This window comes from Hemitrygon akajei, chromosome 8, assembly GCF_048418815.1.
Source record: "Hemitrygon akajei chromosome 8, sHemAka1.3, whole genome shotgun sequence".
Taxonomy (NCBI): domain Eukaryota; kingdom Metazoa; phylum Chordata; class Chondrichthyes; order Myliobatiformes; family Dasyatidae; genus Hemitrygon; species Hemitrygon akajei.
Genome location: NC_133131.1, coordinates 7,028,970 through 7,056,213, shown reverse-complemented (window position 1 = coordinate 7,056,213; position 27,244 = coordinate 7,028,970). Strand labels below are relative to the sequence as shown.

The 27,244-nt window shown below is 39.0% G+C and overlaps 1 protein-coding gene across 1 annotated transcript in view; it reads right to left on the bottom strand.

Moving 5' to 3' along the window:
* ints2 (integrator complex subunit 2) overlaps positions 1-27,244 on the bottom strand; it is an 80,188-nt gene that overhangs the window by 22,758 nt on the left and 30,186 nt on the right. Inside the window, exons 12-16 of the mRNA XM_073053132.1 lie at positions 22,871-22,939; positions 20,807-20,941; positions 8,952-9,128; positions 4,871-4,979; positions 3,371-3,475 (exon numbers count right to left, since the gene is read on the bottom strand). Coding sequence (XP_072909233.1) covers positions 3,371-3,475; positions 4,871-4,979; positions 8,952-9,128; positions 20,807-20,941; positions 22,871-22,939 — 595 coding nt within the window. The remainder of the gene's footprint in view (positions 1-3,370; positions 3,476-4,870; positions 4,980-8,951; positions 9,129-20,806; positions 20,942-22,870; positions 22,940-27,244) is intronic.

Genomic DNA, 27,244 nt, shown 5'->3' with positions numbered 1-27,244 from the left:
TATTCCTCTGAATCTCTGAATGAGAATATTTCTGTTCATCTTTTCTTAAATAATCTGAATATTCCTTCGCTTTCATCTGATTTTAAAGCAAAACTTAATGAGCCTATATCATCAGAAGAAATATCTTTTGCAATTTCTGCATTGTCTTCAGGGAAATCTCCTGGACCTGATGGGTTCCCCGTAGAATTTCATAAATCATTCTCTTCATTCCTTTCTCCTCAGTTACTCTCAGTACTATCTGACTCGTTTAATTATGGTAAATTGCCACCCTCTTCTAATGAGGCATCTATTATTCTTTTATTAAAAAAGGGTAAAGACCCAACAGAGTGCTCCTTGTACAGGCCGATTTCTTTGCTTAATGTTGATATTAAAAACTTGGCCAAAGTTTTGGCTCATAGATTAGAAACTGTTATTCCCTCTATTATTTCTGATGATCAAACTGGTTTTATTAAAAACCATCTTTCTTTTTTTAACATTTGGCGTTTATTTAACATTTTATATTCACCTTCAACTGGGATTCCTGAATGCGTTATCTCTCTTGATGCGGAGAAAGCATTTGATCGTATAGAGTGGAACTACCTCTTTGCAGTTTTAGGAAAATTTGACTTTGGTCAAAGTTTTATCTCTTGGATCAAATTGCTGTATCTGTGTCCTACCGCCTCTGTTTTGACTAATTTTCAGCAATCCCAGCTATTTAACCTCAAACGTGGCACCCGTCAAGGATGCCCTTTAAATCCCTTTCTCTTTGATTTGGCTATAGAACCTCTGGCAATAGCATTCCGAAGCTGTCCTGAACTGACCGGGATCTGGAGGGGGGGGGGGTGTTGAACATAAAGTTTCTCTTTATGCTGATGATCTATTACTTTTTCTTTCAAATCCGTCCACATCCTTACCTCCAATGTTTTCACTTCTTGATCAATTTAGCCAGTTTTCTGGCTATAAACTTAATTTACATAAGAGTGAACTTTTCCCAATTAATAAAGAAGCACAAGTATTAGCATTTCATGACCTCCCCTTTAAAGTAGTTCATAATCAATTTACTTACCTTGGGATTACAGTTACAAGGAAGTTTAAAGATCTTTTTCGTGAAAATTTTGCCAATCTTTTATATACTACAAAACAGAGTCTGTCACAATGGTCACCTCTATCTATGTCCTTGGTAGGTCGTATTAATGTTGTTAAAGTGTATGTTCTCCCTAAATTTTTATATTTATTTCAATCTATCCCAATTTTTATTCCTAAAACCTTTTTTGATTCCTTAGACTCTATTATTTTGTCATATTTGTGGAAGAATAAGCGTTCTAGAATTAATAAAGTTTATCTTCAAAAATCTAAAAAAGAGGGTGGCATGGCTTTACCTAACTTTCGTTTATATTACTGGGCAGCTAACATACGTTGCACTACCTTTTGGTCTTTTTTTCATAGCCAACCTGAGTGCCCTAATTGGGTGGCAATGGAGTTGCATTCCACTAAAGATTTATCTATTTCTGCACTTCTTGGCTCTGCACTCCCTAGTAGGTTGTCTAGACTAATTGTTAATCCTCTTGTCAGACACACTTTGCGAATATGGGCCCAGTTTAGGAAATTTTATGGTTTTTATGGTTTTTCCCTTTCTAGTCCTCTCTTACATAATCATCTTTTTTTACCTACTATATATGACTCAACATTCTATGATTGGTATAGGAAGGGCATTAGACATTTTGAAGATCTTTTTATCAATAATCGCTTCGCATCCTTTCAACAGCTCTCTGCTAAGTTCAATCTGCCTAATGCTCATTTTTTTAGATATCTCCAAATTAGACACTTTATTAACCCTTTAATTCCTAACTTCCCTGAAATGCCTGAGAAAAATGTTATGGATTTCTTTCTTTCTATTAATCCACTGGGTAAAGGTTTAATATCATTTATTCGTGATAAATTAGCACTCTTACGGCATGCCCCTGTGGATAAAATTCGAATGGCTTGGGAGCATGATTTAAATATCTCTTTATCTGATGAGATTTGGGACTCGATTCTCAAATCGGTTAATTCAACCTCTCTTTGTGCTCGCCATTGCCTTTTACAGTTTAAGATTGTTCATAGAGCCCTATGTCCAAATCTAAATTATCTCGATTTTACCCTAATATTAGTCCTCTTTGTGATAAATGCAAAAGGGGCGAGGCTTCTCTTATTCATATGTATTGGTCTTGTCCTAGTTTAGAGAAATTTTGGAAAGATGTTTTTATAACTTTATCCTGTATTCTGAATCACCACTTAGAACCTAACCCTTTAATTGCTCTGTTTGGTTTTTTGGGTGAGACAGATATACGTTTGAGTTCGACTAAGTGTCGAATATTATCTTTTGCTTCTCTCCTGGCGAGACGTCTAATCCTCCTTAGATGGAGAGATGTTGCCTCGCCCACGCATGCTCAATGGCTTAATGATATTATGTCCTGTTTAGACCTTGAAAAAATTCATTATTCAATTCTTAATTCGGATATAAAGTTTCATAAGGTCTGGGGACCTTTTATTGAGTACTTTCATAACTTTCCTCTTAATTAATTTTTTTTTTCAGTCCCTTACTTTCAGCTCTTTTTTTTTGGTAGTAGGCATTATTATCTTCTGTTTTCAAGTGTATTTACAGTTTTGGGGGTTTGAATGTCCTGATTTATATTCTCTATATTTTGTTGTGGTTGGTCTGGAGTTTTTTTTTGTTGTGGGGCTTGGGGAGGATACTAACTTTACATGACTTCAATTTGGGTGCTTTCTCAATTATCTTTTTTGTATTATATTATTATTGTATGTTTATTTTGCACTGTATTAATTTTTTATTTTGGTTTGGGTTTTTTTTTATTTGTAGTGTTGTAGAAAATGCATTAAAAAATCAATTAAAAAAAAAGTCCAACAGAATCTCATTTCAACAGGATTGAAGAGAGTTAATAAGATCTACAACAAGGATCCAAAGATATCCATAGCACATAGGAGCTGAATTAGGTTATGCAGCTCATCAAGTCCGCTCTTCCATTCTATTGTGGCTGATTTATTATTAATTTCAACCCCATTCTCCTACCTTACCCATGTTACCTTTGATACCCTTGCAATCAAGAACCTATCAACCTCTGCTTTACATATACTGAATTGACTTGGCCTCCACAAAGGTCTGTGGCAATGAATTGTACAGATTCACAATCCTCTGGCTAAAGAAATTCTTCATCTCTGTTCTAAAGGAAAATCCTATTCTGGTGCTGTGCCCTCTGGTCCAAGACTCTCCCACTATGGGAGCCATCCTCTCCACATCTGCTATCTAGAATAATGGTAGGGGAGGCATTTTATCTTCACGAAATGTGTGTTCAGTGTAGCCATACGGTACAACTGGAGTATCTGCTTTTACCTCCAAGCTCCTGCTGAAGCCCTTGTGCTTGCCGAATCAAGTACTTAATAGGAATCTGGTCCATTAGTGCTGCAGAGTATGACTTGGGCTTCTTCTGCATTGCAGCTGTAAAACACATACAAGAGTGAAAGAAATATTTAGTATGCCCACCAACGATAGCCCAATCTGACAACAATCTAATAGGTTTTTAAGGAAAAATGCAAGGGTCAAATCAGAAAACTGAAACATCATTCATAGCTCAGTTTGATAAAAAAACAAATTAATAGGGACTGTCAGACCAACAAATAATATCTTCATTTATGCAACAACAATGTAGGTTCCAAATCACTTAGCAGTACTTTTGCCGAGTTAAAAAAAAACTGACGCTATGTGGGAAACAGAGTAGTCAATTAGTGTTTAAAAGGTTGCCATAAAGTACTAAAATATACAAAACTACTTATCTGGTCATGTCTGTTAGCTGAAGAATAATGTTTCCTAGGTCAGTACAGAAAACTCCTTTGCACTTTTAAAATTGCTTCAGAGGCTGTTAACTGAAGTCACTTATGACGCTAAGATTTAAGTGGACAATCCAGACAGTGCAGAATTCCTTGAGTAATACAGTGGATGTCATAGTGGGATTATCTGTTTAAAAATCCCCAGAGGTTGTCTTAAAATTGGTTAAGAAAATGTTCTGTGTGTTAGCCTTCATTAGTTGGGAGACTGAGTTCAAGAGCTGTGAGGTAATGTTGCAGTTCTATAAAACCCTAGTTAGACTTCATTATAGGAAGAACGTGGAAGGTTTAGGGAATGCTGCCTGGATTAGAGAGCACGTCTTATGAGGAAAGGTTGAGTGAGCTAGGGTTTTTGTCTTTGGAGCAAAGGAGGGTGAAAAGAGACTTGGTATAAGTATAAGATGGTAAGAGTGGACAGCCAACACCTTATTCCACGGGTGGCAATAGTCACAGGTGGTTTCTTTTTTTTAAATAAAAAAATGACACAGAGAGGTAAATTAATTGAATACACTGCCAGGGATAGAGGTAGATACATTAGGACATTTAAGAGAATCTAAGATAGTCTCATGAGATGAAGAAAATGGAGGGCTATGTAGGAGGGAAGGGTTTAATTGATCTTGGAGTAGGTTATAGGGTTGGCACAGTACAGGTTGAAAGGCCTGTACTGTGATCTGCTGTTCTATGCAAAATCCCAAACAGCAAATAGCAATATCGAGCCACAGCTGACACGGGTAACACAGGTTATCCTCTCTAATGTGGAAAATCACTTTTGTTCTATCTTGCACTACAATTTGTTGAAGAGCCAAGAGTGAAATATCAAGGCAAGCTCAAACTGTTCTTGATATGCTGCCTTTATTTTGGATCTATGTAGAGGAGGCTATGGCAAGGGAATTTTGCGTCTCACAGAAAACCTGACTTTATCACGGACTACTGAATGATAGCGCATCTAAGGGTGGAAGGAGAGAGCTGAAAAAAAGCATGTTTCTCAGTGAGGCAGAGGAAGACTTACCTAATGGTTTGATGTTGGACAACAGAGTCTCTTCATATGAAAGAGTGTAATAGAGGACCAGCAATTGGGCAGTGATGCTGTGTCTCTGCCGACACCTGTTGTTCTCTCCCTGGAACAGGGAAAAGGAAAATTAAATCAGCTTTCTTTACTTTACATGCTAGACTGTTCAGTTAATATTTAATACCCTCAAAATATTTTCACAACAGTTACAACTTTAAAACAAGTCTGCATGCAACAAAGGATAAATAATGGATATACTGTATAGATTTGTTATGTCTGTGGGTAAAATGGGGGATTATATGGTGGAAAGCAAACCCTTGACTGGCCGCAATTTACAAAATGTTCCTTAACACATGCAACTCTGCAGGAACAGCAGCTACACATTAGAAGATTTAACTCGATTAACAAGTTTAAACACCTCCAAAAGAGATAATGCTGCATCAACAAATTCAATAACAAAACCACAAAGGGATGGAGGAGTAGCACATTACCAAATACACTGATGTTTCCATTAATACAAGAAATTCTTCAGATGCTGGAAATCCAGAGCAACAAACAGCAAATGCTGGAGGAACTCAGCAAGTCAAGCAGCATCTATGGAGGAGAATAAACAGTCAACATTTTGGGCAGAGGCAGAGTCCTGATAAAGGGTCTTGCCCTGAAACATCGACTGTTTATTCCTCTTCATAGATGTTGCCTGACCTGCCAAGTTCCTCCTGCATTCAGAATCAGGTTTATTATCACCGGCATGTGATGTGAAATTTGTTAACTTAAGCAGCAGCAGTTCAAAGTAATATACAATCTAGAAAAGAAAAAATAGTAAATAAAAATAATAAATAAACAAGTAAATCAATTATGTATATTGAATAGATTTTTAAAAAGTGCAAAAACAAATACTGTATATTAAAAAAAAGTGAGGCAGCATCCAAAGATTCAATGTCCATTTAGGAATCGGATGGCAGAGGGGAAGAAGCTGTTCCTGAATCACTATGTGTGCCTTTAGGCTTCTGTACCTCCGGCTTAGAGGTAACATTGAGAAAAGGGCATGCCCTGGGTACTGGAGGTCCTTAATAACGGACACTGCCTTCATCTTGTCCTTCCGAAGTCCACAATAAGCTTTTTCGTCTTACTGACGTTGAGTGCCAGGTTGTTGCTGCGGCACCACTCCACTAGTTGGCATATCTCACTCCTGTACACCCTCTTGTCACCACCTGAGATATTACCAACAATGACTGTATTGTCAGCAAATTTATAGCTGGTATTTGAGCTATGCCTAGCCACAGTAAATAGACAATAGGTGCAGGAGTAGGCCATTCAGCCCTTTGAGCCAGCACCACCATTCAATCTGATCATGGCTGATCATCCACAATCAGTACCCCGTTCCTGCCTTCTCCCCATATCCCTTGACTCCGCTATCTTTAAGAGCTCTATCTAACTCTTTCTTGAAAGCATACAGAGAATTGGCCTCCACTGTCTTCTGAGGCAGAGCATTCCATAGATCCATAACTCTCTGGGTGAAAAAGTTTTTTCTGAACTCCGTTCTAAATGGCCTACCCCTTATTCTTAAACTGTGGCCTCTGGTTCTGGACTCCCCCAATATCAGGAACATGTTTCCTGCCTCTAGCGTGTCCAATCCCTTAATAATCTTATATGTTTCAATCAGATTCCCTCTCATCCTTCTAAATTCCAGTGTATACAAGCCCAGTTGCTCCAATCTTTCAACATACGACAGTCCTGCCATCCCGGGAATTAACCTTGTGAACCTACGCTGCACTCCCTCAATAGCAAGAATCTCCTTCCTCAAATTTGGAGACCAAAACTGCACACAATACTCCAGGTGTGGTCTCACCAGGGCTCTGTACAACTGCAGAAGGACCTCTTTGCTCCTATACTCAACTCCCCTTGTTAGAAAGGCCAACATGCCATTAGCTTTCTTCACTGCCTGCTGTACCTGCATGCTTGCTTTCATTGACTAATGTACAAGAACACTTAGATCTCATTGTACTTCCCCTTTTCCTAACTTGACACCATTCAGATAGTAATCTGCCTTCCTGTTCCTGCCACCAAAGTGGATAACCTCACATTTATCCACATTATACTGCATCTGCCCACTCACCCAACCTGTCCAAGTCACCCTGCATTCTCCTAACATCCTCCTCATATTTCACACTGCTACCCAGCTTTGTGTCATCTGCAAATTTGCTAATGTTACTTTTAATCCCTTCATCTAAATCATTAAAGTATATTGTAAATAGCTGAGGTCCCAGCACCGAGCCTTGCGGTACCCCACTAGTCACTGCCTGCCATTCTGAAAAGGACCCATTAATCCCTACTCTTTGTTTCCTGTCTGCCAACCAATTTTCTATCCATGTCTGTACCCTACCCCCAATACCATGTGCTCTAATTTTGCCCACTAATCTCCCATTTGGGACCTTATCAAAGGCTTTCTGAAAGTCCAGGTACAGTACATCCACTGGCCCTCCCTCGTCCATTTTCATAGTTACATCCTCAGAAAATTCCAGAAGATTAGTCAAGCATAATTTCCCCTTCGTAAATCCGTGCTGACTCGGACCGATCCTGTTACTGCTATCCAAATGTGCCGCTATTTCATCTTTTATAATTGACTCCAGCATCTTCCCCACCACTGATGTCAGGCTAACTGGTCTATAATTCCCTGTTTTCTCTCTCCTTCCTTTCTTAAAAAGTGGGATAACATTAGCTATCCTCTAATCCTCAGGAACTGATCCTGAATCTATAGAACATTGGAAAATGATTACCAATGTGTCCATGATTTCTAGAGCCACCTCTTTAAGTATCCTGGGATGCAAACCATCCGGCCCTGGGGATTTAACAGTCTTCAGTCCCATCAGTCTACCCAACACCATTTTCTGCCTAACGTGAATTTCCTTCAGTTCCTCTGTTACCCTAGGTCCTCTAGGGCTAGGGTCCTCTAGATGCTGGAAATTCAAGCAACACACACAAAATGCTGCTGGAATGCAGCATGCCAGGCAGCATCTATAGGAAGAGGTATAGTTGACGTTTCGGGCCGAGACCCTTTGTGTGTGTGTGTTACTAAAACAAAGGACTAGTTATGATGATAGACTTAAGAAATTGAAGTTTTCTTATATGGAACATATCAAAAGTTAACAAAATTGTGAAGGGAAAAGAAAATTATAGAGAAATTAGTCACTGGCAGGTCAGAAGCTTGGACATGGAATGAAAATAATTGGTACAAGAACTGAAAGTGACAGTGAATGCTTAGGGTGTGGTCAGGGTAAAAGTGAAGACAGATTCAACTGTCACATTCAGAAGGGAAATGCATAAATGTTGGTAAGGGAAGAGCCTATCAGGCTGGGGGTGGGAGACAGTGGGGGAATTAGTCTTGGATTGTTCGCCCATGTCAGACCTAATCCAATATATGATTCCAGCGAAAGGGTTGGTCGCTCCATCACCACCAGGAGAGGAAACACTAACTTTTCCTCTAATCCTACACCAACTAAATTCAGTGCAGACTGGAACCGAAGAGCTGCATTTCCTGTGTTTGCTGCAGTCTACCCAGTGACAGTACACAAAACAATCAACGGCGGAGACTCAATGTTGCACAATTTCCTTTCTTCAATTTACCATTGCTAGTGAGAAGGTTGATTCACGTACAAGATACTTGTGTAACTTGAATTTGTGGATGCATACAGGTCGAGGATAAATAGCAGCCCAGTGATACTACTGTGACAAAGGGAGAATATTACAGTAGGTGATCAATTTTTAAAATCAACACACAAAATGCTGGAGGAACTCAGACAACATCTATGGAGGGGAATAAACAGTTGATGTTGCTGGTGAAGACCCTTCATCTTGGCCTAAAACATCAACTGTTATTCCTCTCTAAAGTTGCTACCAAACTGCTGAATCCCTCAAGCATTTTTTGTGTGTTGTTCTAGGTTTTCAGCATCTGCAGAATCTCTTGTGTTTATGATTTATTTTTAAGAACAATTGATATCACATCAGTGTATTCTACCAGCAAGAACCATTAACTTGTAATACTTCAGTACAAACCTTCTGCCTTTACAGATTCAGATCTTACCCAGGTAAGGCCATTGAACACATTCAGGACCTCCTGTTCTGTAATTGGTTGATTTGTGGCTTCTGGATTACCCTTGGATGCTGGTGTTAGAATGGAATTGATGTATACATCAATCAGAGGAATCAGCTGAGGGTGCAGGGGTGTTGTAGTCTCACACATCTGTCTATAAATCCAATCCTAAATGTATGAACAATAAATAATATTGAAAATTGTAGCATTCAGACATCTTGTAATTGTTGTCTGACCTCTGGGTGTGAGATAGGAAACAGCAAACAAGGGCAGAGTTCCGCATGGGCCAGTGAGTTACCATAAAAGGGGGTGATGCAGTTCCCAAAACATACTTTCATCTAAAAGCCGAACTGTGCACAATCATCTGTCTTAAGAACATCACAGTGGAAACATCATAGGACCTGCATATTAAATCAGGGGTCACCAACCTTTTTTGCACCGTGAACCGATTTAATATTGACAATATTCTTGTGGACTGGCCGACAGGGGAAGGGTGTTAATCACGACTGGAATACAGGTGATAACTCAACTACAAGTCACCTATAAGTGGCTAATACACTCAATTTTGTTTCTAAAACGGTTTATCTAACAAATTTTATATTGAACACACAGCACATATTTTCCTCGCATGAATATAGTGATAAATCAATTATAAATCACTTATAAGTCAATAGTATCAAAACATTTTAAGTAACGTTTGGATATTACACACACAGCACATATTTTCCTCGTATGAACATATAAAATCATTGCCACAAATATTGCTGAATCAGTGGGACCACGGGCTTGTTTCCCTGCAACGAGACGGTCCCATCAAGGGGTGATGGGAGACAGCGATACTTGAAGGGTGTTCCTAATGTCCAGTCTACTCCACAATCTAGTTTTCGTGGCTCTCAGCACTTGCTTCTGTCCCACTTGCTCACGTTTTTTCCGCTAAAAAACTCAACGGGTTTGTTTTTAAGTGCAGGGTGCTTGGACTCAGGGTGCCGAAGCTGTTTCGAGGGCTTCAATGCCTCATTAGACAGCTTCTGGGCCCGAACTCCAGCCTCCCTCCCGCCTGCCTGCTGCCAGACGCCTTGGCCAGCTGAGAGGACAAAGTAAGAGCTGGAGGTCCCCATGCTGGGGCTGCGGTGGTCACAGTCCAGAGAGAGCGACCGACCAAGTGAGGAGGAGTGCAACAAGGAGCGCCTCCCCCTCCCCGTAGGTAGGATCTATCAGCTGACAAAAGTTTGGCTCGAGGGATGACTTTCAGTAGATCGCAGCAAGGTAGCTGCTCTGCTTATGAAACCCTGAGCCCAAATTAGGTTATCTGCAAATATTTTAGCATGAGTTCCCCACAAACATTCGGTGTGCTAAACAGGTTTACAGACCCTCTGCTGCCTGTCTGTCCGCACTCCAGGCCAGTAGCAATGGCACTTCTCGCCAGCCGGTTACCCAAGGCCAACCAGCGATCCCTGGCGTCAGGGTATCACTGTGTTTAGGCGACCGATGACCTCGCGTGCGTTCAAGTTTAACAGTGGGTGTGACAGGGAATGAGGAAAGGTGCAGCTGACTCATATCGTTTCATATCGCCAAATCATATCGTTTCCTCGTGGCCTAGTAGCACATGCCTTGCGGCCCGGTACCGGGGGACCACTGTATTAAATGATTAAAATAGATGACGGTATTTTACATCCACAAATAAAGATATTGTCATTACTAGTAATAGAGGAAAAACATCCCAAAAGGGAAGACACACTTTAGGTAGCAAGACCACAGCAGGAACTCAAGCAATCCATTTTGCTCCACAAAAAAGTCACATTTTTTCTACATTCTTACCATGAGGGAGGGGGGGGAGGAGAGAGGGAGAGGGAGGGGGGGAAGGAGAGAGGGAGAGGGAGGGGGGGAAGGAGAGGGGGAGAGGGAGGGGGGGAAGGAGAGGGGGAGGGGGGAAAGGAGAGAGGGAGGGGGAGGGGGGAAAGGAGAGAGGGAGGGGGAGGGGGGGAAGGAGAGAGGGAGGGTGAGAGGGAGGGTGAGAGTGAGGGTGAGAGTGAGGGTGAGAGGGAGGGTGAGAGGGAGGGTGAGAGGGAGGGTGAGGGGGAGGGGGAGGGGGAGGGGGAGAGGGAGGGGGAGAGGGAGGGGGAGAGGGAGAGGGAGAGAAGGGGGAGAAAAAAAAGAGAAGTTGGTTGATGTCATGAATTAAACAGGTTTGAGACAATTTTTCCAGTCATATACTTGGCAAGTCTGAGGTCACTATAAATCTGTGATCTCTTCCAACTTGCACTAACTGCTACTAACTCATCACTTCTCAATGCTTCCACACATACTTGCTTCTAAAAGCGTTCAAAATCAGAATCAGGCTTACTACCACTGATATGTTGTGAATTTTGTTGTTTTGTAACTACAGTGCAAGACAAATATCACTATTAAAAACAAGAGTAATAATGAAATAGTGTTCGTGAGCCATTAAGAAATTTGATGGCAGAGGGAAAGAAGCGGTTTGTAAATCTTCACGTTTAGGTCTTCAGACTCCTGAACCATCTCCTTGATGCTAGTAATGAGATGAAGGCATGTCCTGATGGTGAGGGTCCTTAGTGATGGATGCGGATGATGCCCTCGATGGTGGGAAGGTTGTTCCCATGATGGACTGGCTGACCCTCTGCAGCCTCTTGTGATTCTGTGCATTGGAGCTTCCATACCAGGCAGTGATACAACCAGTTAGAATGCTCTCCACTGGCATGTCTGCCGACATACCCAATATCCTCAAACTCTTAATGAAGTAGAAATTTTGTTGTAAAATTCTCTTTTTTCATTTTTTGTAATTTTTTTTATTGAAGTTCATCATCAAACATTTCCATAAGATGTATTTCAGACATTGTACATATATATCATATATATCACAAATTTCCACAAAATATTTATGAGGTGTACATTTATACAAACCCCATTTCCAGAAAAGTTGGGATATTTTCCAAAATGCAATAAAAACAAAAATCTGTGATATGTTAATTCACGTGAACCTTTATTTAACTGACAAAAGTAAAAAGAAAAGATTTTCAATAGTTTTACTGACCAACTTAATTGTATTTTGTTTAATTTAGAATTTGACGGCTGCAACACACTCAACAAAAGTTGGACAGAGGCATGTTTACCATTGTGTTACATCACCTTTCCTTTTAATAACACTTTTTAATCGTTTTGGAACTGAGGATACTAATTGTAGTAGATTTGCAATTGGAAATTTTGTCCATTCTTGCTCCATTGTCTGATTCTCCTCTTCATGATGCGTCATACATTTTCAATAGGAGATAGATCTGGACTGGCAGCAGGCCAGTCACGCACACACACTCTACGTCTACAAAGCCACGCTGTTGTAACCCGTGCAGAATGTGATCTGGCATTGTCCTGCTGAAATAAGCATGGACGTCCTGGGAAGAAACGTCGCCTTGATGGCAACGTATGTCTCTCTAAAATCCTAATATACGCCTCAGAGTCAATGGTACCTTCACATACATGCAACTCACCCATGCCATGGGCACTGATGCACCCCCATACCATCACAGATGCTGGCTTTTGCACCTTTCGCTGATAACAATCAGGATGGTCGTTTTCATCTTTGGCACGGAGAACTCGACGCCCGTTTTTTTCCAAAAACTAGCTGAAATGTGGACTCATCTGACCACAGCACATGGTTCCACAGTCTTTCGGTCCATCTGAGATGAGCTCGGGCCCAGAGAACTCGCTGGCATTTCTGCATAGAGTTGATGTATGGCTTCCTCCTTGCGTAATACAGTTTCAAGTTGCATTTCTGGATGCAGCGACGGACTGTGTTAAGTGACAATGGTTTTCCAAAGTACTCCCGAGCCCAGGTGGCTATAATTGTCACAGTAGCATGACGGTTTCTTAGGCAGTGCCGCCTGAGGGCTCGAAGGTCACGCGCATTCAACAGTGGTTTCCGACCTTGCCCTTTACGCACTGAGATGTTGAAAGACCCAAATTCTCTGCAATCTTGCATTGGAAAATGTTCCTTTTGAACTGACTAACAAATCTCTCACGAATTTTGGCACAAAGGAGTGAGCCATGACCCATCCTTGCTTGCAAAGACTGAGCCTTTGATGGACGCTACTTTTTAAAAAAATTTTTTTTTATTAGTTTTTCAAAACATTTTACAAATTAAAAACCCCAAATCCCAATGAGGAGCATTAATACAGTGCAAAATTAAGCATACAATAACAATATGCTACAAAGGAAGAGAATTTAACAAAAAAGCACCTATATTAAAGACAAGTAAGCTTAGTGTCCTCCCCAAGCCCCACAACACAAGAAAAGAAACAACTCCAGACTGACCACAACACAATATAAAGAGTATAGGTCAGAACAGTCAAACTCCCAGTCTGTGAATACACTTAGCAACAGAGGATAATAATGCCTACTACCAGAAAAAAAAAGGAGCTGAAAGCAAGGGACCGAAAAGAAGAAAAAAAAAGAAAAAAAAAACCCTAGTCAAGAGGAAGGTTATAAAAGTACTCGATAAAAGGTCCCCAGACCTTATGGAACTTTAGATCCGAATTAAGAACTGAATAATGAATTTTTTCGAGGTCCAAGCAGGCCACAATGTCGTTAAGCCATTGCGCATGAGTGGGCGGGGCAACATCTCTCCATCTAAGGAGGATCAAGCATCTAGCCAGGAGAGAGGCAAAGGATAGTATTCGGCATTTGGTCGGACCCAGACATAAATCTGTCTCGCCCCAAAAACCGAACAGAGCAATTAAGGGGTTTGGTTCTAGGTGCTGATTCAGAATATCTGATAATGTAGTGAAGACATCTTTCCAGAATTTCTCCAAGCTAGGACAGAACCAGTACATATGGATGAGAGAGGCCATGCCCCTCTTGCATTTATCACAGAGCGGACTAATGCCAGGGTAGAATCGAGATAGTTTAGATTTAGACATATGGGCTCTATGAACAATCTTAAACTGTAAAAGGCAATGGCGAGCACAAAGAGAGGTTGAGTTAACCGATTTGAGAACTGAGTCCCAGCTCTCCTCGGATAAGGAGATATTTAAATCCTGCTCCCAGGCCATTTAAATTTTATCCACAGGGGCCCGTCGTAAGGCTGCTAGTTTATCTCGGATAATTGATATTAAACCTTTACCTAGTGGATTAATGGAAAGAAATAGGTCCATAGCATTTTTCGCAGGCATTTCAGGAAAGTTAGGAATTAAAGGAGCAATAAAGTGTCGGATTTGGAGATATCTGAAAAAGTGAGCGTTATGGACGCTATTTTTATACCCAGTCATGATACCTCACCTGCTACCAATTAGCCTGCTTACTGAGGAGTCTTCCAAATCAGTGTTACTTGAACATTCTGTGCACTTTTCAATCTTATTTTAACTCTGTCCCAACTTTTGTTGAGTGTGTAGCAGCCATCAAATTCTAAATTTGTGTATATTTACAAAATACAATTAAAACTATTGAAAATCTTTTCTTTGTACTTTTGTCAGTTAAATAAGGGTTCACGTTAATTAACATATCACAGATTTTTGTTTTTATTGCATTTTGGAAAATATCCCAACTTTTCTGGAAATGGGGTTTGTAGAAAAGGGTGGAAAGAAAAAACAATCAAAAGGAAAGAACTATGTACAAGTAGGGAGTAATCTTTTTTTTACAACAGATTCATTGATTTGTGAGGATAAAATCAGGCCTATGAGGCATTATGTACTTAAACCATTTTTTCCAGTATGAATCAAATTGTTCCAGCTTATGGTTAACAGATGCTGTTATCTTTTCCATTTTGTAAATGTCCATTGTAATTTCCATCCATGTATTTAAAGTTGGGCTCTCCTGTGATAACCATTTCCTAGTAAGTCTTTTTACCAGCCACCAACAGTACATTCATTAAATATTTATCTCTTTTCAATCATTCTTGAGGTATATATCCAAAATATCTGGTCTTACTCTCCAAGGGTATTTCACATTTAAAGATGTCTTGTAGGGCATTGTGTATCCCCCTCCAATAGTTTTTGATAACAGGGCAGTCCCAAAAAATATGATAATGATTTGTATTTTGATTTCCACAATTTCTCCAGCAAACAGGGAGGTTACTATCATAATGGGATTTCTGAGAGGGTGTAATAAAATATCTTATCAAGTTTTTCCATCCAAACTCTCTCCATTTCTGTGAACTGGTACACTTCCACTGATATCTCCATATTGTTGTCCATTCTTCCTCAGATATAATTGTCCCTCCTTCCTTCTCCCATTTTGTTTTAATGTATGAAGTCAAATGTGTTTTAAGATTTGACAACCTCTTATACATGCTTGAAATGATTCTACTACCATTATCTGAATTATATGCTTTTCTAAAGAGCTCTATCAAGCATGTATTTGCCTTGGTTACATTTTTAAACGTCTTATTAACATATTGTCACATCTGTAAATACCCATAAAAATCTTGTTTTTCTAATTAAGTGTTTCTCTTTAAGCATTTCAAAACTGAACAGTGTTCCTTCTTTCATTATGTTGCAAAGAACTGTTATTCCTTTAGCTGTCCAGTCCTTAAATCTAGCATCCAATTTATTTGGTGTAAAATCTGAGTCATATGCACACCATTTAGGAATTGCAATATCTCCCTCTAGATTATATTCTTTTATAATAGTTTTCCATATTTTAAGAGTCAATTTCACCCATGGGTTATCAATAGTATTTATGAACCTTTGCAGGTTGTTATCAGCCAAAATTGCTTGTATGGGGATGGGAAGTACCCGCTCCTCAATGTTTTTCCATTGAGCGTCATATGATGGGTTACACCAACATATCACAGCTCTCAACTGTGCTGCAAAATAATAATCTCTAAGAGAAGGTAGGCCCCATCCCCCCTTTTCCTTTGCTAATTGCAAAGTTTTGAGACGAACTCTAGGCCATTTACCCTGCCAAATATACCCTGATAGCATCTTGTTCCATTCATTGAATTGATTTTGATTAATCTCTATTGGTAGGGTCTGAAAGAGATATAACAATCTGGGCAGTATATTCATTTTAATAGACTCAATCCTTGAACTGAGACTGAAAAAAGGAATCAGGTCCCATCTTGCCACATCTTCCTTAATTTTTTTAATATAAAGGCTGATAATTACATTCTGATAATTTTGCCAAATCTTTTAGCATAATGATGCCCAAATATTTGAAAGACTGTGTGCCAAGCCCAGGGGTATCGACTTTCAATTTCTCTTGGTGGGCTATAGTAATATTAAAGTAATTGGGTTTTATCTGTGTTGATCTTGTATCCTGATAATTGACCATATTGTTCAAAGGATTGCATCAACTTAGGTAAAGAGTATGTTGGTTGCCCTAGATAGATCAAAATGTCATCCACATAACAAGCCAATTTATGCTCTGTCCCTTTAATAGTAATTCCCCTAATATCTTCATTTTGTCTGATGTATTGAGCTAATGGTTCCAGATATAACGTGAAGAGTAGTGGTGACCATGCACAACCCTGTCTCGTGCCCCTTTCTAGGGTAAGACTATTTGATAAATATCCATTGATTTTAATCCTAGCAGTAGGATTGTCATATAGTGTCTGTATAGTTTTAATAATTGTGTCTTGGAAACCAAATCTATGTAAAACTCTGTAAAGAAAATTCCAATTAACTGAATCAAATGCTTTTTCTGCATCGACGCTTATCACTATTGCTTCATTTTTATTTTTTTGTATATGATCCATAATGTGAAGTGTCCTTCGTATATTGTCTTGTGTCTGGCGTTGCATAAAACCAGTCTGATTGTTATGTATCAGTATGGGTAGAAACTCCTCTATTCGTTTGGCCATGATAGAGGTAAATAACCTATAATCTACATTAAGAACGGATATTGGTCTAAATGACCTGCATTCCATTTTATCCTTGCCTTCTTTCGGTATAGCTGAGATTATCGCTTCCTTCCAACTAGGTGGCATTTGTGCCTTTTTTAGAGCCCAGTTCAGTGTGGGGAGTAAAACAGGAATTAACTCATTTTTAAATTCTTTGTACTACTCTGCCGTATACCCATCTGATCCTGGTAACTTGCTTAATTTAAGACTACTAATTGCAGCTTTTAATTCAACTTCAGTTATGTCAGCAGTCATCGTTCTATTTTGTTCTTTGCTTAAAGTGGGTAACTCTAGAGAATTCAAGAAGGTGTCAATTTGGGTTATGCTTCCCCCTGGAACTTTGGAATATAGAGTTTTGTAAAACACTTCAAAAGCTTCTTGAATTTCACTTAGCTTATTTTTTTATTATTTTCGTTCTTGGGTCCCTAATTCTATGAATTGTATTGTCTGCTAACTTTTTTTTCCAGTTTCCATGCCAGTATTTTCATAGATTTCAATCCACTTTCATAATGTCTCTGTTTCAGAAACATTAAATTTTTCCTGATTTCTTGCATAGTCAAATTATTTATTTCATTCTTAATTCTTTTAATTTCCCCTAATGTATCCTGTGCCAAATTTAATTTGTGTTTTTTCTCTAGTTCCTTCAGCCTATTTTGTAATTCCTCTTATGTTTTATTCCTTATTTTTTTTCTTATATGAAGATATCGCTATAATTTTCCCTCTTAAGAATGCCTTCAGATTATCCCATAAAATGGGAGGTGAAACCTCTCCATTATCATTAAATTCTAAGTGGAGACCAATTTCTTTTTTAATTTGTTCCTTAAAGTATGGATCATTGAGTAGACTCGAATTTAGTTTCCAAATAGTATTCTTTGGTTGTAGGTCAAAATCAACAGATAAATATATAGGTGCATGGTCACTTACATCTATTGTCCCAATTCCACAGGTGTTTATTTTGTCTTTGTCTTTTCCAAATGTTATGAAATAGTCTATTCTTGTATATACAGAATGGGGAGCAGAATAATGAGTGTAATTCCCTTCTGTCAGGGAAAAGGTCCCTCCATATATCAATTAAACCAATATCCTCAAAAAGTGTATTGACCTTCTTATGTAAAGATTTTGTTTCATAGGTTTTTCTATTGGAAGAGTCTAAGTTTGGTTGTAATTGTAAATTTAAGTCTCCCTCACATATCAGGAGACCTTCTGTTTCCGTTACCATAATATCAGTAATTTTCCGAAAGAAACCAATATCACTTCCCGGGGGTGCATATATATTCAATAGAGTAACTGAATTTCCGTCTATATCCCCCCTTACCAGAATATATTTGCCCTCATTATCTCCCATTTCGAATACTTTTTCAAAATTTAGCCTACTTGAGATAAGAATAGCAACTCCTCTCCTATGTCCTGATTTATACGAGGTGAAAAACAGATTAGTGAAGCCCATTCTCTTTAGTTTTTTATGCTCATTATCACTTAAATGAGTTTCCTGTAAATATACTACATGGGCTTGTTCTTTTTTCATTTTCGATAAAATTCTCTTACATTTGATTAGATTTAATAGCCAATTTACATTAAAAGAAATGAATTTTACCTTGTCCTTAGCCATCTGTATTTATCTGTCAATGTATCATTGAAATTAGAATAAAACTTAATCGATCTACTCCCTGAACAAATAAGAACAAATAAATGCAAATAATAACAAAAATGGCAACAAACGTGTGATTCCAAGGCTGAGGTCTCTAGTAGATGACCCTGCGTTTAGCTAGAGGAAATATCTAGCTGTGGGGGATAACCCTTCCTACTTGTGAGTTGAGGGCCCCCATTGCAGTATTCATAAAAGTCAGTGAACAAATCCATTACACAGAAAAGATTTCCCTGTGTACTCCTATATGTACACATATACATATGCACACACACAAATATATATATACATATTCTCATTTTGGTGGGGAAAAAGGAATAAGTGAGCGAATAAAGAATAACAACTAAGTAATATAAAATCCACATTATAATAAGTATTTCTCGAGATAGGTATATCACAGTGTACTTTTGCTTCCCTTTAGCTTCTCAACATTTTTAAAGTTAGCCAAACCTTATGGCTCTTCTGAAGGGGGTGAGGACTGTCTTTGGGAAACTCCCGGTCTCTTCCTGATACATTTCTCTTGGCCTCCTCCCGTCTCCTGCGTTCTCGATTCTCGCATTATTTCCCAAGCAGAGCGGGATAATTCTTCAGTCAGGCTTTCACTCGTTTTGGTCATGCTGACGGGCAACCCTCTGGCCTTCATGTCTGTAGTCGCCTCTTCCACTGTCTGGTACAACCGCGTCCCGTTGTCATAAAACACTCAAAGTTTAGCAGGGTACGGAGTTTGAAATCTAATCTTCTTTTGCTTTAGTACTTGCTTTACTTCGGAGTATTCTTTGTGTTTCTGGAGGACCGTGGGGGGGGGGGGGGTAATCTTGGTCGAAATATATTAATTTATTCTCTAAAAACACTCTCTTCTTATCCCAGGCCCTCTGTAGAATCTCCACGATTGGTGCTGCACCAAAGGAATTTAATTATTATTGAGCGTGGCTTTCTATCCTGGGTAGGTTTTGGGACTAATGCGCGGTGGGCTCTTTTGACTTCCAGCTTCATAGCCGGGGGATGATCCAGTGCGTTCCGCAGTAACTTTCTGACAAACTCCGTCATGGACGAGCCCTCCGCGCTTTCGGGAACATTGTAGATTCTGATATTTTTCCGCCGTGATCTTCCTTCCAGGTCAAGCAGTTTACCTTCTTGGTGATGTATTATTTTTATTGTCTTGCTCAGTATCCGTTCCACGTTTTGAACGCGATCTTCCACCTTCTCAATTCGAGTCTCTGCCACCGCTATTTTTTGATTAATGCTAGCGAGCTCTGCCTTAATATCACGGAGCTGCTGCTTTATATCTTTCTGGACCTCCATTATTTCTTTCAGGATTTCGAAGATATTCGCCGCTTCGCCTGAATGAGGCCCAGCAGCCGCCTCGCTCGCACGCGGTCGGGTAGGAGAGCCGCTCGCTGCACTCCTCTTGGACGCAGGCTCCGCAGTGTCGCTTTTTTTATTTCCATTTCTTCTCCCCATTCTTGCCCCTCTTTTCAGTTCAAATATTTTTCGAAAAATATTATATTTGATGGGTTAACGGGGTTTAATACACGTTTTTCTGGAGGAGCTAGTGACTTAAGCTGCCATTCTCAATGATGACGTCACCGGAAAACCAAAAAAAATTCTCTTTTTCCAAATCTCTTCCAATCCTTTCTAACCTTTAACTTTCAGAAGCATCTGGCATCTTGACAATCCACAAATTTAATCAATAAATCATTTCAGATGCTAAAACTATATAATCCATCATCTGGGTTAGCACAAGGGTGTAGTAGTTAGTGTTGCACTGCACAGCTTCAGAGACTTGATCTGATTCCGACCTTGGCATGGAGTCCGGATGTACATCTTGTGGCTGTGTCCCCCACCACCCCCAGGTGCGACTGTTTCCTCCAATATGCCAAAGGTATGCTCGTTGACAGTTTAGTTGGCTAAATGCCCTAATATAGGAGGGTGGTAGGAGCAGGGTGGGAAGTTGATAGAGATGCAAAAGGAAAAATTGGATAAGCGTAGACGGGCACCTGATTGACAGTGTAGACCTGGTGTGCCAAGAACTTGCTTCCATGTTGTATGGTTCGATGACTCAAAGCTGTCTCTTTGACAAAATCCTCCCTAATACTTCTACTGGGAAGAAAGAAACTGAAGGGTTGGGACTGCCTGGACTGTTTGTTAATATAGTCATCACAGAATTGAAGGTGTAATTATTCTATTATGTAATGATTCTATGAAGGATAATATGTCTGTGTGAACCTGGGGATATTTTCTTTTATTAAAGGTGTTATATAAATACAAGCTGCTGTTGACATCAACATGGGCAAAGTACGGCCCTACTGTCTAAAAGAAATTGTATTTTTAAATATAAGAAAAAGTCATTACCTTGATGGAAACCTTATGCTTAGTGAAAGCACGACTTCTTAACAGCTGGTAAATACAGTGTATAGGCAGGAACCCTGTGATGATGGCACTCAGGTTACCGGTAACAGGTACTCGTACAGCGTGGGCAGTCACCACCTAAAATTAGAAGTTAAAAAAACATGTTACAACTAACACATCACTAAGTTTAATATTCACAATTGGAGCTTACTTGATCAAGATCTAACCCACCCACTGCTTTGCACAATAGTAAAAAAGTGGTGTACATTTGTCATCCTTTCTATTAACCAATTCCCAATTTAAAAAACAGGAAAGTTTGGAAACTTCCATGTCAAAATTTTAATTACATAGACCCACAGAGTACCACAGCACAGAAACAGGCTCTTTGGTCCATCCAGTCCATGCCAAGCTAGTATTACTTACCATCAAAACTTGGAAAAGTTAGCAACGAAACTCAATGTTCAAAGTAAATTTTATCAAAGCAGATATGTCACCAAATACTACCCCGAGATGCATTTTTTTCAGGCTTTCATTGTGGAATCAATGAAAAATTAAATACAGAAGACTGATAGATTATGCAAAAACAAAAGAAACAAGAACTACTACTAATAATTTTAAAAAACTGAGAACTTAAGTTGTAGAGTCCTTGATAGTGAGTCCAAAGGTTGTGCTTAATAATCAGTTCAGTGTTGTGTTGAGTGAAAATTCCACACTGGTTTAGGAGCCTGATGGTTGAAGAGTTTGCAGAGGCATCTGCACGCGTACGCACGCTGCCTTTCAGAGTGGCAGTGAGGGTGGGAGAGAGTGCAGAGATAGAAGACCTGTGATATGTTCGAGACCAAGAGAAACTAAAAGGCACAATTGATGATGGTGCCACTGGCAAGAGGGCAGTAAAAATATTTCTGGAGAGGTACAATCAGAAGACAAATGGAATCTGAAACATCAGAAGGTTAAATTCTCGAAATGTGAGAAAGATGATTGACTGCTTAAAAGCAATGAATTCAATCCAAAAGTACTGCAGATGCTCAAAATCTGAAATAAAAGCAGAAAATACTGGAAAAAGTCAGTTTTGAAGTTCATTGCTACTAAAAAACAAACTGTTTCCACACCACAAATGCTGTCTGACCTGCTGAGTGTTTCCAACACTTTGTTTTATTCCTACTGGATTCAATGTTTATAAAGTGCTACGCCTGAAACTTATGTTAGCAAGAACAAAAACTAATTACAAAATCCATGTTTGATTTCCATAAAGTAGAGGAAACCACTCTGTTTTGGACTGTTCAGAAATCTGACAGTGGAAGGGAAGAACTGTTCCTTTCAGGCTCCTGCACCTTCTCATTACTACCATAAGGGAAGGAGAAGAAATATCCTGGATGGTGACATCAAGATAAATGCTGCATTCACTAAAAAGGTGCAAAAATCTTGCTGGCCGGTTTTCTCACACATTGTACCACCGCTTTGCTGCATCCACACATTCTGCAGCAAAAAATAAAAATTGACAAGGGGTGAAAATAATGAAAACCAGTTTGAAAAAGGGAATTGGTTCCTCATTCAGGTTCTGCAGACCTTGCCTGTAAGCAGTAGTTTACCTCCCCCACACAAGCAAACAGAATGCCAAGTACACCCACATAAACTGTTCTATGACTAATCAATTAGTTTTTTTTCTCTTTAATTAGCAACTGTGAATATTTCTTCCCATTTTACATCACCTCCTGTTTCACAGAGTACATCTTGACAGCAGTTGGCCGTATCATACTTTATTCAAATGTTTGTCCTGTATATGATGAACATTAATAAACACTACCTTCAGCTTATTCCCGGTCATTTCATCTGATAGCAACAATAACTTCATTTAGGTATGATGAATGATGTGTGATGAGGTATATAAATGAAATTTGTCATCAATCTTGAGTCACTGAATGAAGGTTTCAAGACAAGTAATTTGAAATGCAAGATTTAAATTGTACATGAACTGCTTAATTAGCAATTCTTTATACAAGGCACACACAGTATTATTCCCTTGTATACAAGTGCTAAGATAAAGGCTTTTACAAGCTGTGAACTCACCTGTTCTGTGAATATCTCTTGTGTGAATATGGTTTTCATTCTGTTCAGTGAGCTTGGCTTAATTGCAATCTATGAAAGGAAATGTAAGAATGTAAAAACAAAGTCTTCTAACAATAAATAACAGGTCGGTACTCTGTGGTCTGAAACTAGTCTTAATGCAAAGCTTATCTCAGAGTAACACTGATTTACGAAGTTAAGTTTTAAGGGGCATATTTTGGTTTCACGTGCTGGGATTTCTAACGTGCACAACAGGTGAGAACAATAAGTTAGGGTATCAGCTGACCTCACTCCTTCCATAGTGCATTAAGACATTTGTACAAGGCTGCCACTGACAGACTAACTTGCTTCAAATGAAATAGAAGAAATAAATGAGGAAATTGTAAATGCCAGAAATCTGAAGTAAATCAGAAAATGCTAGAAACATACATTACGTCAGGAAGCATCTGTTGAAAGTGAAACTGAGTTAATGTTTCAGGTCAAAGACTCTTCATCAGACTGAGGGGTGAGAAAACAAGTTTTAGATTGCAGAGAAGGGGCGAAAGGATGGAAATACCTATTAGATCGAAGCTAGAATCACACGAGTGATCCTGATGTTTATGAAACCATCTGGTTAATAAATGGAGATGATAAACAAAAAGGCATGATGAAGTACCGTTCTGAACTGCTGCCGGAACTGTAAACCTCAAGAGAATGCTGAAATGCTCAGGTGGAGAGAGTTAACATTATAATGCTATCCTTGCTAGTCTCCCATCTTTTAACTTTTGTAAACTTGAGCTCAATTCCTATGACCTGTCTGGTATTTGTTATGAGTGATGAACAGACCTGATGGTCAATGGGGTGCAGAGTTAACCATTCCCAACCCCCCTCCTGAAAACTACGAACTATTGCTGTTGCTATGCTGCTCATGAGAGAGAGATAAAGCCCAGGCAAAAACATCTGCTACAGATAAGAGGGGGAGAGAGACTGTTGATTTACTGTATTATGACTCTTCCTGGATTATTTGCCTTCTACTACAAGGACTGTACTTTGCTCATTAACATTCCTCAGGAGATAGCAGGAGTGGCCTGATTTGATGGACACAGTCATTCAGAGTTGATGGATAGCTGAGACCCCGTGAGTGGGGATAAAAGACAGGTCTGGAGAGACACCCTTCAGACACACCAGTGGACACTGACTGAGTGTTGGGAACCCACAGAAAGGTGGGGGCTTCGGAGACCGAACCAGGAGATCAGTCAGTAAAGCTCACAGTGTTACAGCAGGGCTGGTGGGGACTTGTGAGTGTGTCCACTCATGCCAGAGTGATGAGTCCACCACAGAAGAACGGTCCAGGTGAAGACCAGAGGGGTCATAACTGAATGACCACAATGATACGACGGATTAAGAAAGCAACGGAAGGTTTGGCTGCTGTAGCTGTTACATCTCGCTCGCTCTCTCTCTCTCTCCAACGTTTTCAATACAACAACCATAACTACTTCAGCATTTATGAACTGAACTCTATACTTTCCTATGACAATTCATTTACCCCTAGACAATGAGAGCTTGTTTATTATTGATTATTATTATTCCTACACTTTTAGGTTTATTACTGTTAACTTGTTTTATATGTATATTTGCATTTTGATATTGTATTGTGTAGTTTACTAATAAACACCTTTAGTTTGGTACCACCAGACTCCAACGGATTCTTCTTTCTCTGCTGGTCAGACACCCAGTTACGGGGTATGTAACATATTACACAACACTTTAATAACAACTCATTGGCATTATCTTCACTGACACTCCTATGCTGGCTCTTAATTCACCAAGAAACTAGTGTTCAAAATTTCAATCCTGTTTAATTTGTTGCATGGTGTCTGCTGAACGCTTTGACACCTACACCTGAATGTCGATTCTCCAGCGCATTCTTTTTCCCTTTGTTTCGCTGTTGACAGCCACCAGCTCCACTCATTAAGGTCCTGCAGTAGAATTTCTTCCCTAAAGCCCTCCAGTTTTGAAACCTCACCTTTTGTGCACACCTTCTCCTGAGCTAATAGCTTTATCTTTGTTCTAATTATGTTTCTGCCAAGTATTTTTGGGATGTTTTAGTTGAAGGTGCAAGCTGACACTGGTTAAACACAAAATTCCTCCACCAAAAATGCTGTTGTTCATTTATATAATTGCCTCCTCTCACATTGAGCTTTAAGCCTCGGTTCAGTGGGTGCATCATCACATCTGAGTAACTCATGTTATGTCCTGAGGGGCTGGGAAGTGGGTTCAGATGAGTGTATTCATTTTTCAGAGTTTTCCCTCTGGAGAAGAGGAAAGCCACTGCACGCTGTAGAGGGTGGTACGGTAGTGTAGCTGTCAGCATAACACTATTACAATGACAGCAATCACTGATTGTGGTTCAATTACTGCCACTGGCTACAAGTTTGTACATTCTCCCCATGACCAAGTGCTCCTGTTTCCTCTCACATTCCAAAGATGTATGGTTAGGGATAGAAAGTTGTGGGCACGTTACTTTGGCACCAGAAACATGGCAACACTTGCTGGCTGCCCTCAGCACATCCTCATTGATTTGATCCAAATGACACATTTCACTATGTTTTGATGTACATGTGACAAATAAAGCTAATGTTTAATTTTAAATCTGTTGTTCTATTCTATTCCCAAAGGGGAAGGAAGGTCAGAAAGAAACTTCTAAGCAAATTCGTTTTACCATGAGGGCAGTGCCACTACACTGTCAGAATCATTGTTTTCCAGTCCGATAAACTCTATTCAGATCTTGCACATAGAAAGGTTCACAACTTTTCAGTATTTTACTGAAAATGGATTAGGTCTTTAACATTAGTCACTAACAGCTGGAGATTATCGAAGTTCAAAACCACAACAGCACCAACTTGTAGCATCTGCTTCAATGCTGTAGAGAATGATTAATTCCCCCAGAGGGACGAATCATTGGCCTGCAACTCTTGTTTATGCTCTGGTGACTATGACTATTATTAGCTGCAGTGGGGATCTGATGAACACCCTGAGGAAATAGAATGAAATAAGGTGCTTATGTATGAACGTTTGTACATGCAGTGCATATTTTTAAATACAGTGGATTCCAGTTAATTGGGGCAGCTACTTATTTGAGACAAATCTTAAAGAACAAAAACAAATCTGGAAATTAGCCAGGATTATTTATTTGGGATGCTACGCTTCTTAACTGGGACAGGAAACTGTTGTCTTTTTTTTTTAAACTTTTTTTATTGTTTTCAAATAGTTACAGAATAAAAGTGTATAAGAAAAAAAAAAAAAAATGTTACCCAGCCCCCCTCCCCTTAACCCCTCCCCCCTAACATCCCTAAAAAAAAAGAGAGAAAAAAAAAAAGGGAATGCCTGGATATTGGAAGATCCCCACACGCTCCACGGAGTTCGTAATAACTTTAGTGTATGCATTTATTTCTTTCCCCAAGTAACCAATTATTTCATCTTCGGAGCACCTATATATTTAATCCTGTCTTTTGTAGATAAGGGCGCCAAATTTTCAAAAATGTTTCATATTTATCTCTTAAATTGTAAGTGATTTTTTCAAGTGGAATACAGCCATAAATTTCGTTCTTCCAACGATCTATACTTAGGTATGTATCCGATTTCCAAGTCACTGCAATAGCTTTTTTGGCTACTGCCAATGCAATTTTTATAAATTCTTTCTGATATTTATTCAATCTGGATATCGGTTTTATCCCTTCAATATTACCTAGTAAAAGTAATGTTGGGTTGTGTGGAAGTTGTATTCCAATGATTTGTTCCAGTAAAACTCTTAAATTTGTCCAAAAAGGTTGAATTTTAGAGCAAGACCAAGTAGAATGTAAAAAAGTACCAATTTCTTGGTTACATCGAAAACACTGATCAGATAGATTTGGGTTTAATTTGTTTATTTTTTGTGGTGTAATATATAGTTGATGTAAAAAATTGTATTGCACTAATCTTAATCGAACGTTTATTGTATTTGTCATACTCTCAAGACATAGTCTTGACCAGTTTTTTTCTTCAATTTTAATATTCAAATCACTTTCCCATTTTTGTCTTGACTTATGGACTCCTTGTTTAATTGCCTGTTTTTGAATCAAATTATACATACAAGAGATAAATTTTTTAATCTTTCCTTTTTGAATTAAAGTTTCTATTTCATTGGGTTTCGGTAGTAACATTGTTTGACCTAGCTTTTCTCTTAAATAAGCCCTTAGTTGAAAGTAACAAAAAAGAGTGTTGTTTGATACTTTATATTTATTCTTTAATTGATCAAATGACATTAATATACCTCCTTCAAAACAATCTCCTATATATCTAATCCCTTTTTGAAACCAATTATATAAAAGTTGATTATCCATTGTAAAAGGAATAAGT